Here is an 11,706-nt window from a genome sequence, read left to right as displayed (position 1 = left end):
TCTAGAAATTTGGACCCCACACGTTGTGAGGTAGGTTGAAACCATAAATAAAGTTAATAAGTTAAACGCAACGTTAAAAGAAAATTTTGGGAAAGGGTTCATAACAGTAAAAAAGTCTCTTAGCTAATCCAAGATAATCAAAAGCCTTTTGATCACTTGCTCACAGGTCAAAGCTAAAAGTCAAAACTAAAGTAGGATGACACTCATTAAAAACTTTAAAGTGTGTAAAAGAATCAAAATCAAATTTAATTAAGTTAGCCCGTTGTTCAGAGCTAATCCTAGACTAAAGGAGACTTTTGGTCAACTTGTACATGGGTCAAAATTAGAGCGCCACAACACTCCATCCAGCAAATAAAAAACACAATGACAAACAATAATCCCACATTGAATTGCATATGGTTATCTACTTAGCACACAATCATAAAGTAAACACATTTTTTTCATAAAAAAGACCCGTTTGAACATTTTAAAGATCAGTTGTACTTATCTACTTAAGACACAATCATAAAGTAAATACATTTTTTTTATAAAATAGACCCGTTTTAACATTTTAAAGATCACCGTAAGGATCAACCGGATCAAAGTAATCAACCTAATATTGTAGAAATGACCAAAATGCACTTCGCTGCAGACTTACAAACCACCTAACTCCCATCTTGTGACAAAGCATAACAAACCCATTCACATTCAAAAATGTTAATTCTAGTGAAAACACTAACACTAAAAGACAAAAAAGAAATACATGACCAAACTTTGAAAAAAGATCGAAACACATCATCATAGTCTTTATGAAACGAAGAAGCTCAAACACATAGTGCGTCATTGCCATCACTAACAAAGCATGACGGCACTGACCGAAGTTGCCATGTCAAGCAGCGAGCCATCATTAGCACCCGGTAATACATATGCACCATTGTAGGACGAACGCGCGCAAAGCGATAACTAAATAGATCTCCAAGAAAACAGGTGTATGAACACATGAAGGGTACAACTTTGATAAAATATACAACAAAAGGTACAATCCCTGAAGCACCATTTTTGTTAAATATAAGCATATTTAGAAGACGACGACACCACCACTACCTAGGGTTTGAAACGGAACCGGCAACGGTAGGCCAATCACCTCATCACACCATAGCACCGCTGCTCCTTAAGAAACCATTTGGTACAACACACTAAAGCATATTTTCAAATGAATAGTGAATCGTATACTGATGAGCAAGTTGTAAAATATAATATATAATAATATTAATAATATTGAATGACGTTTGTGAATGTTTGGTATTGTAAAAAAATTGAAGGTTTTTTAAAAAAAAAATGGAATATGATGTGGTGGCCGGTTTGTATAAATTTGGCATTATGGATGCACTAATAATATTTTCAACTGTAACAAATAATTGATCGGTGTCAAAAGGTCAATTAAAAAATATTTATTAAAGACAATATGGATGGGCAATTGGGTACCTGTTAAACACGATAAAGCCTATTAAGCAAAATGGTATACTAGACAATTTTATTCTTTTTAAAAAAAATATTAAAATTAGAAGGCTAAGGTTCATCATTTTTTCTTCTTGATACATAAAACACAAAATTGCCACGCTCAAACCACCAAAGCCAAGTGTTAAACTAGTCGCTTTCATGTTTGATACTAATTGTGTTAATCACATTGTCTCTAATTTGTTAAACACGATAAGACATGATTTGCCGGCCTTCCTTTACTAACAAGGGCAATTAAGGCGTCGAATTCACATAGAATCTATTGGAAAGTGCTGATCATGTTCATTGTTTATTGATTAACTAGTGTTTTACCCAGCGCGTTGCGCCGGGGCAAGTTGGTAATACCCGGACGGTGGTAAACCCAAGCGTCGTTGGTCCTAAGCGTTGAGGCGGTAAGTCGACGCAATTCGGTCGGTTTTGATTGCGTGCGTTATTATGCCAAAACTAAAACCGAATATAAAACAAAAAAATTCTAAAAATTTAGGTGGACCAATGAGGTGGAGTCGATTGGTAAACCTCGAGCATTGAGGCGGTGAGTCTACTCAAATTCGACCAGTTTCCGTCAGGTTCGTTACGGTACTAGAACAAAAAAAATCGGCATTCGGTCGGTTTTGGTTACGATCGTTACAGCACTTGAGCTAAAACAAAATGCAACGACTCTACGTGAATTTGGTTGGTTTCTGTCACATTCGCTACGGTACCTGAACAAAATCATAACAAAAAAAAATGTTTTCGGCCAAGTGACCCAATGAGGTACTATGACACCAAAACTCTTATTTATATAAGCATATTTAAAGAAAAAACACAAATAAAATATTTAAAAAAATAAAAAGAAGAAACTAAAAAAAAATCTATTTGAAAGAGTCTCCATCCACTTAACAAAAATGAAATATTAAAAGTTGCTTTATACGGGTCTTGAACTTGAGTAGTTTATCATTGCCATTGCCATTGCCATTGCCATTGCCATTGCCAAGCACTAACACACTTAACCCAATCAACACACCAAGTTGTTACAATTGATTAATCATCAAAATGATTTACATAAAAACAAAACACAACTAATAAAATATTCTAAAAAAAACTTTTATGGCACCAAACTTCTAAATTATACTAGATATATATAATTGTAACAGGGCGAACATGCGATGCCAAGCGGTTTATATTGTAATCAAACACGACCAGTGTTAGTGCAATTGTTTAAACAGCGTGCCATGTTATTCAAGAAAACATGATGCAATGATACAAGTATTGATAGTCAGAAAGGAGGATTTGTTGACAACGTGAAACCAGTAGGAACATCAAACCCGGAAATGAAATCGTCTCCAAATATGGCTGCACCGGCTGCCAATGCTCCGGCACCCAAGCCCATGGCAAACCCGGGTCCAGGCCCTGGTCCTGGTCTTGCTCCTGAAGCGGGTGCCATGTTGATGTAACTTGGTGGTAAGTTACCTATTGAAGATGATGGCATATAGCCGGAATTATAAGATGGTGGTGGTGGTGGTTGAGTTAGCGGTTGGTGGTAGGGCCCTAGCGGATTATGTGGTGGTTGATGGTTGAATCCGCCGGTTAAACCATAATTTGGTGGCGGTGCAGCTCGAGGTTGGTGGTAGCTTGGACCCGGGGGCGATGGGGTTGGATAGTTTGCATGCAAATGGTTTTCTGAATGGTCGGTTCGTGGTGGCAAGTTCACGCCATGGTCACGAATCCTTAGCTTGATCCCAACGTCATTGCCTGCATAAGTTGAAGAGAATATGTAAAATGACCAAAATACCCTCAACATCATCGTCTGTGCAATCCAAACCCAAGTGTATGAACTACCATAACCGTACAAATTTTTATATTCATTATTATTACAAATATTTTTACTAATAAATTTACACTAAGTTGTATAGCAAAAAATGTTTTGAGCGTGCACTGATATACTGTGTCAAGTTTACGGGTTGAATTAATGAGTATTACCTATATGTTTATTAACTAAAAAACCCGTGTAATCTAAGCACGACTCGTGTAACCCATTTATTTAAATAGGTTGGCAAATCATAAAGGTGTTGTAATCAAGTTACAAACGTATTGGCGGGTTGTCACATATGTAATAAATGGGTTATACGGGCATTGGTGGGTGGTAATTTGTGAAAGTGTTTTACTAAAAGGTTAAAACAACCTTGTACCGTATTCTGTATATTTTTATTTTATTTTTTATTCTATGCTTGAAAGGATCAACCTGTTTAGTTAAACAAGTTACCCCGAGTGCCGTTGAATTAAAAGGTTTAAACAAGTCAACCAAAACATGAAAACAAGTTTAACTCACAAACTTACCTTCTTCATATGAACTATCTTCATTCATCTCATGCGACGTTCGAATCGAAACATCTACAAATCCTTGAGGCTTATTAGAATTCTTCTTCCTCAACTGAAAACTCCCAACATCTTCAACATTCTTCAAACCTTCAGAATTGTTCTTATGCTTATCAAGAAACTCTTTCAATCCCACACACGCGGTCCCTTGAAGTCTCTCTTTCAAAAACACAGGATCTCTGCTATAAACCTCAACAGTAAGTGTCAAATCTTCAAATCTTGAATCCGAGTCATCAACCAAAGCCGAAAACTTGGTTTTCCATACGGGGTTTGCGTTCCCTGAAGCGTCAACTTTGGTGCAATACTTGTTGTTTGGATCGATCCACCCAACAGCAAACCATTGGAGCTTCCATAGTGATGAAGTTCTTGTGAGTCCTCTAGCTGATATCAAGCAAATTTCTATCCAAGATTTGCCCATTTTTGGTGTTTTTGAGATGGATCAAGAAAATGGTATGTGAGATTTGTTGTGTTTTGAAGAAAAGATGGAAATTTTGATGTTTTTAGATAGATCAAGAAAAGGGTATGTGAAATTTGTTGTGTTTTGAAGAAAAGATGGAAACTTTGGTGTTTTTGAGATGGATCAAGAAAATGGTATGTGAAATTTGTTGGTTTTTTGAAGAAAAGATGATAATTTTGGTGTTTTTGAGATGGACCAAGAAAAGGTTATGTGAAATTTGATGTTTTTTTGAAGAAAAGATGGAAACTTTGGTGTTTTTGAGATGGATCAAGAAAATGGTATGTGAAATTTGTTGGTTTTTTGAAGAAAAGATGAAAATTTTGGTGTTTTTAAGATAGATCAAGAAATGGTTATGTGAAATTTGTTGTTTTTCAATAAAAGATGGATTAAAGTAAGGTATTTTGCATGATTTCATAAGGGTGCTTTACTTTAATATCAAGAAAGTCTTGGAAATGATCTTGTTGGTGTTTAAAGAATCAATCTTTTTTTGTTGGGTTCAAGAAAAAGCATAATCAATGCATTCACAGGGGACAAGATATGCTCAATAGTCAAAAGGTTCACTAAACGGAAATAGTATCTGTTCTGATTGCCAGTTGGAGAAATTCTTGAGGGTAATTTAGACAATTCACACTCTAGAGACTAAATGGGCAGTTCCAAGCTTAATGCGGCATCAAACCATTAAACCGTCAGAACCAAACCGTATAAATCTCAAATCAGATGACTTGGTTTTATACGACGTGCACTTGGCCCAATAGGGGCATAGCGACACCAAAGTTTTAAATTAATCAAGTGGTTCTAAATTTGGTTTTGTATTAAAAGCATTTATATATATTTATGTGAACGCGTATAATATAAACCAATTTATACATGAAACTGCAACAACCACATAAAGACTTATACAGTAATACCTAATAAAAAAATATAGCAATAGCAATAATTATTACGAATGTCTATGTAAGATTAATTTTGAATTCAAGATATAACATACCGTATTGTCTCCTCCATTGTTCAAAGTATGGGAAGAGAAGAAAAGTATAATCATCACCAACGAAATCTCTATTCCTTAACCTTGGAGCTCTCATTGCCATTGCAGCACATTGAATTTTCTGCATCTCATCCACATTCCCATACGGAAAAGACGGTTTTGGCCCTCTAATTCCTTGCATCTCAAGCTTCTTTCTTAGTCTTTGAGACTTCAGCCATAAGGTATCAAAGAAGTATAAGGGTAAAATGATAATTACAAGTAATCCTACATACACAAAAAGATAAAAAAACCAATGAAAAAGATGAAGAAATTAGTGTCTTCATTGTAGTTTTATGGGTGTTTTGACATAAAGAAGAGGCTACTTATAATAGATTAACTACTATTGTGGATGTAGATTGTGTAATTGTGTTACAGTAAATATGTTTTCATCCTAAACATTTTCATATTTTATTTAGAGAGAATTTATTGTTGTTTAATAATTTTGAATATATGATGCATTGAATAAAATTTTCTTTTGGACTTAAGACTTACATTTAATGTTTTCGATATCATGAGTTGTAACTTGTATAACTCGGTTTATTAGTTTACTAGGTGTTTTTGTAAGAAGGTGATGATTTTGAAGTTTGATAAGGTTGTCCAATAAACTATTGGATGTTTTGTGTAGGGTGTCAAAAAACCGAAATTTAAAAAGAAAAAAAAACGAAATCCGAACCGTAATTGAAAAAACCCAATCCGATTCTTATTCAGATATTCAGTTCTAACTGAATCCGAATTACTTATTCAAGTATTCGTTCGGAAAAACTTATAAAATTCAGGTTATTCAGATTATTTAGATATATGTTTAACCTGAACAAGCATGTAACATGTATGTTAGTAGGGGAATGACCCTAACGATTATGCTTATAATTAAAACTTAAAAATGTGTCCCGCTTATTCTCAAGCTTCACTGCCTTAACCTAATTCACGAAAGAACACCTTTACGTGATTCATGATTTAAAGAAGTTGAGATAATGGGAACTTGTTATCTGTTTATTTGGTTACTAGGTTGAAATGCCTTGGATGAGTATATAGTCATAAATGAATGACTTGATGTTACATAATCCTAAATCTCTAATGGGGAACAAACTGTTTAGAAAAATGAAAATCTAGACATCTATTAGTTTCTTTCAATTTCTCTTTTGATTCCATAAACATAATCAAGGCTACCTAATTTGTATTTTCCAACTTTGTATGTTTTGTGATACGTAACCAGTAAAATCTTATGAACCATAAATTAGAAAAAATAAAAATAAACCTAAAAATAAGAAAAAATGTTATTCGGTTGAATTCAATCATTCAAATTTATCATAATCTGATCCGAATTGAATTCATATAGCATAGAATATCTTCAATTCGAATCAAATCAGCGGACAACGTCCTAAACTTTTCAAATCAGAAAAATCCGCTATACATCCTGGCAGCAGGGATGGACAAATTCGGTACTGGTATCGGTACCTAACCGATACCGAATTCAGTACCCAATCGGTTCAAGTTTTGAGAATTCGGTACCGGTATTTTTCAAATTTTACACGGGGAATAACGGTAGTGAACTGAATTTAAATAATATAGTTGTATAATAGTTTAGTTACAATATAATGTAATCATATTACAATTTAAATAATATAGTTATAGTATAGTGTAGTTACAATATAATATAATTAAATTACAAATTCAATTTAATTACCTAGTTACACTTTTTTTATATATAATTCTTATAGTAATTTAGTTATCTAAGTTATCATGTTAATTTAGTTACAGATATATAACACCACATCAGTTCACCACTGGGTTAATAATAATAATAATAATAATAATAATAATAATCCTCTTATCTGACTTTCCAAATTTGGGTGTTTCATTTCATCACCCAAATTCACTTCACAGACCCCCAGCAATCCCAAACCCTTACTTAATTCTGCTTCTCATCTTCCAATCCAATCTAGGGTTTTTTTATTAATTTGATTTTGTTGAGAAGAAAGAAGATGGACGGCAGGAGGATAACGGCGAGTCCACGGCCGTGTAACGGGCGGCGTGTGGTGGCGAAGAAGCGGCGGCGTGGAGGCGGTGATGGGTTTGTGAACAGCGTCAAGAAGCTTCAACGGCGAGAGATTTGTTCCAAGAGAGATCGAGGGTTTAGAATGTGTGAGGCTCAGGAACGCTTCAGAAACATCCGATTGCAGGTTTCATTTCCTCTTTAACTTGTTTGATTCAACTGAATTTCAATTTAGGTTTTTTTTTTTTTTTAAATTTGATTATGTGAAGTAAATGTTTAGTCTTTTTGGGTTGGTATGCTAGGATTAGTAAGTGTTAAGTTAGTACACTATAAAATAATTAGCTTTTATATGATATTATGATGAGAGTATATGTTGCTTCAGAAACATTCGATTGCAGGTTTAATTTCATGTTTAAGTTGTTTGATTTAGTCTGATTGAACTGAATTTCAAATTAGGGTTCTTTTTTTAACTTGATTGTGTGGATGATAAATAAGTGTTTTTTAATTTGGTATGTGTAAGTAGCATGTGAAGTAAATGTTTAGTCTTTTTAGCTTGATATGTTAGGGTTAATAAGTGCCAAATTAATGCCCTAAAATAATTAGCTTTTATATGATGAGAGTATATATTGCTGTGAGTTATGATTGTTAAGAGTGATTCTCTAGTTGGCAAATGGTTTTTTTTGGAAGATGATTGTTATCATATTATAGTTGATGATGTATATTTCAAGTTGGAAATTATAGTTTTTTTTTTTTAAATCTTTTGTGAAGCTCGTATCATTACTAGAATAAACTTTTTGCTCATCTGTGTTTTTAGGCTGATAATTAAGGTTTTACTTGATAAAAGTTAGTACTTTATGAACATTTAGCTTTAATAAGAGACTATATGTTGCTGTGAGTTTTGTTGAATTGCTGATTATAAGATTATTGTTGAAGATATAGTGACTTAAGAGTGATTTTAGTTGGTAAATGTTGTTTTTCCTGGAAAATGACTGTTATTATTATAATTGATGTTTTCTTAAGTTGGAAGCATCTGATTGCAGGTTAAATTTAATCTTCAAGTTGTTTGATTTAGTATGACTGAACAGAATTTGAAATTAGGGTTTCTTTGTATAAGTAACATGTGAAGTTTAGTCTTTTTAGTTTGATATTTAATACCCTAAAACAACATTTTTTAGCTTATATAAGAGTGATTCTAGTTGAATTGCTGTTTTTCTTGTTTAAAAATTGGCTTGGAAATTATTGTTATCATTATAATTGATGTATATTTTAAGTTGGAAATGATAGTTTCTTGTCTTTTGTGATGCTGATATCACTAGGTTTGATAGTTGATAAAAGTTATTACTTTATGATCATTTGCTATGTTCTTGCATTTTGAGTTGGTACGGTTTTATCTATATAATTATAGTTACCATTCATGAATGGGCCGATGTGGGTTGTATTTCATCTCAAATGGGTCAAATCAAAAGCTTTAGCTAAAACACGAACAAGTCAAACTGTCAAAAAGGGTTGAAAGTACTAAATTGTTTTTATTCCAAGAAGCAAAGATCAAGATTGTCATTTCAGTAATATTGTTTTTGTTGTCACAATTATTTACCGACTGCTTATGATATTATGATAACTTATTTTGGAAACAATGATACCAGGAGGAATATGATACACATGATCCAAAGGGACATTGCTCTATGGTGCTACCATTTCTTAAAAAACGGTCCAAAATCATTGAGATTGTAGCGGCTCACGATATAGTATTTGCACTTGCACAATCTGGAGTTTGTGCTGCATTCAGCAGAGGTATTATTATCATTATAAAAATGCAGTTCTTGAACTGTGCTATTAATGCTTAAGGGCTCTCACTATATGTTTTATGCAGACACTAATCAGAGAATATGCTTTCTAAACGTTAGCCCTGATGAAGTTATAAGAAGCTTGTTTTACAATAAGAACAATGATTCACTCATCACAGTATCGGTTTATGCTTCCGACAGCTTTAGTTCCTTGAAATGCAGAACAACAAGAATCGAGTATGAGAAATTTCACTCTTGATATTCTTAATTCAAATAACTTTGTTTTCTTTTTATTGAAATTGTGTCATGTTTATGATTGTGCTAGGTACATACGACGAGGTCAACCGGATGCTGGTTTTGCTCTATTTGAGTCAGAATCTTTGAAATGGCCCGGTTTTGTGGAGTTTGATGATGTGAACGGAAAGGTGTTGACTTTTTCAGCGCAAGATAGGTCAGGTTTTGACTTTATGAACCATCTTCTAGTTTTAGGCTTCTAGCTAATGGGATTAACATGTATTTTTTTATATATATATTTTCAGCATTTACAAGGTGTTTGATTTGAAAAACTACACGATGTTGTATTCCATAGCTGATAAAAATGTACAAGAGATCAAAATAAGGTAAATTTGTTAAGGTCACTTTGTTTGTGTTTTGTTTTATTCCTCCTATATATTGTATTGCTAAATTTTTTTCATGATATATATATTTTTTTCATTTTTATATAAAAAATAGTCCCGGAATCATGCTGTTGATATATAATAAAGCTAGCAGTCATGTCCCTCTCAAGATTCTCTCAATTGAAGACGGAACCGTTTTAAAATCGTTTAATCATCTTCTTCATCGAAACAAGAAAGTTGACTTCATTGAACAGTTCAATGAAAAGCTTCTTGTCAAGCAAGAAAACGAGAATCTTCAAATTCTTGATGTAAGTAATTTCCATTATTTGTTAATATCATTATGTTATAAATACTATGAAAATTTAAAGCTTGTTTTGTGGTAGGTACGCAATTCTGACATAACTGAAGTTAGCAGGACAGAATTTATGACACCATCAGCGTTCATCTTTCTATATGAGAATCAATTATTCTTGACTTTTAGAAACCGAACAGTAGCGGTTTGGAATTTTCGTGGGGAGCTTGTGACATCGTTTGAAGATCATTTGTTGTGGCATCCTGACTGCAACACGAACAACATATACATCACAAGTGATCAAGATCTTATTATTTCATATTGCAAACCCAAGTCTGATGATTCACCAACCGAAGGACATGGTAAAACGCCCATTTGATCTCTTTTTTAAACCATTTATTATCCCATATAATCATCAGACCTTTAGAAGAATTAGATCTAAGCTAGTGTGTATAGGTTACCAGGTCAAAATGATCAGTGCCTTTGACCATTTTGACTTGTGAATTTAATTACTGCCAGTCATATACTCATATGGTAATACCCAAACAAAATATCCTTAAAAATTTCATACTTACCAACCTCATTGAACACAATTTAATATATGGATATTGTTTCTCTTTTTTCTTACACTCCAAACTCTCATATCCTAATGCAACCTTTAACGGAAGGGTATAAATGTCATAAATTTAAGAATGGGTAGATTTGATGTTATGATTATTATAAAAAATTTACTCAAAACAACAAATTAATTTAAAATATATCTATTTGAAATAATTAATATATGACCAATTTTAATTTTTTTGAACAGCCAACAATAAGTTTTAGTGGGATATATAAATTTATCCCTTTGTTATATATATTGTTTTCCGACTGCATATATGAATATATGAACACAAGAAGTCAGGATCTAAGTTTGAATCATTATGATTGTTGTGATTCTGCTTCTTGAATATTTGTTTGTTTGTTTTTTCACTTGGGTAATATGCAGAAGGATCTATAAATATCAGCAACATACTGACTGGAAAATGCCTTGCTAAAATAAAGGCAAAGAATGGCGTTCCTCTGGACGAATGCAGTTGCAGTTGCAACACGAGCAAAAGTGGCTGCAAATGCACATCAAGAAAACGAATCCGAGCTTCTAGAATCACGAGCTCTGTTACAGAAGCACTAGAAGACATTACGGCCCTTTTCTATGATGAAGAGCGTAACGAGATTTATACAGGTAATAGGCTTGGTCTTGTTCATGTATGGTCTAACTGAAGGTTTGTTCTGCAAGATTTCTTGAGTTGGTTAGAAACAAAATACGATATAGATGTAATCATTAATAGATTTGTTCTTCGGTAGAAATGTTGATTACTTTGTTGGGTTTTTTGTTTGCTTGTTTGTGTAAAATGGAACCAGAATATGATTTTTTTTTTTAAAGTCTTTTAATGGGTGAAATGAAGTGTAAGAATGAATGCTATATGTCTTGTGATGCCCTTGGTACTTGTTTTCTTGTTTGCTTGATCATGAAAGACTTGCCTGATGCCAGGAATCTGGTTATGAGAAAGAGTGTATTTGCTAAAATTCGAGAAACTGGTTTAACCAGCGGGCTAACAAGATGGCCGGTTTGATAACTGGTATGGTTATTAAAACATGCTGATCACAAGCTATCACCCGTCTGTATTTGCCTTCCATTTTCATCGTG

General features: G+C 33.4%; 2 protein-coding genes across 2 annotated transcripts; one reads left to right on the top strand and one right to left on the bottom strand.

The window, feature by feature from the left end:
* Positions 1-2,675: 2,675 nt before the first annotated feature.
* Positions 2,676-4,656, bottom strand: LOC143615733 (uncharacterized). Its single transcript, XM_077088788.1, has 2 exons — positions 3,814-4,656; positions 2,676-3,228 (listed from the first exon to the last, which is right to left on the bottom strand). The coding sequence occupies exons 1-2, from the start codon at positions 4,268-4,270 to the stop codon at positions 2,753-2,755; spliced, it is 933 nt and encodes a 310-aa protein (XP_076944903.1). The 5' UTR covers positions 4,271-4,656; the 3' UTR covers positions 2,676-2,752.
* Positions 4,657-7,314: 2,658 nt separating this feature from the next.
* On the top strand, positions 7,315-11,322 carry LOC143615727 (uncharacterized). The gene is made up of 8 exons (XM_077088785.1): positions 7,315-7,513; positions 8,970-9,117; positions 9,197-9,347; positions 9,436-9,561; positions 9,650-9,730; positions 9,843-10,035; positions 10,111-10,381; positions 11,008-11,322. Exons 1-8 carry the CDS (start codon positions 7,316-7,318, stop codon positions 11,277-11,279), a joined length of 1,440 nt encoding a protein of 479 aa, XP_076944900.1. The 5' UTR covers position 7,315; the 3' UTR covers positions 11,280-11,322.
* The last annotated feature ends 384 nt before the right edge of the window (positions 11,323-11,706 follow it).

This window comes from Bidens hawaiensis, unplaced genomic scaffold (assembly GCF_021521415.1).
Source record: "Bidens hawaiensis isolate Kalapana, Puna unplaced genomic scaffold, B.hawaiensis_p1.1 tig00002306_1, whole genome shotgun sequence".
In the NCBI taxonomy this organism is placed as follows: Eukaryota; Viridiplantae; Streptophyta; class Magnoliopsida; order Asterales; family Asteraceae; genus Bidens; species Bidens hawaiensis.
Note: the sequence above shows the minus strand (reverse complement) of the source record. Positions and strands in the feature narration are given on the sequence as shown.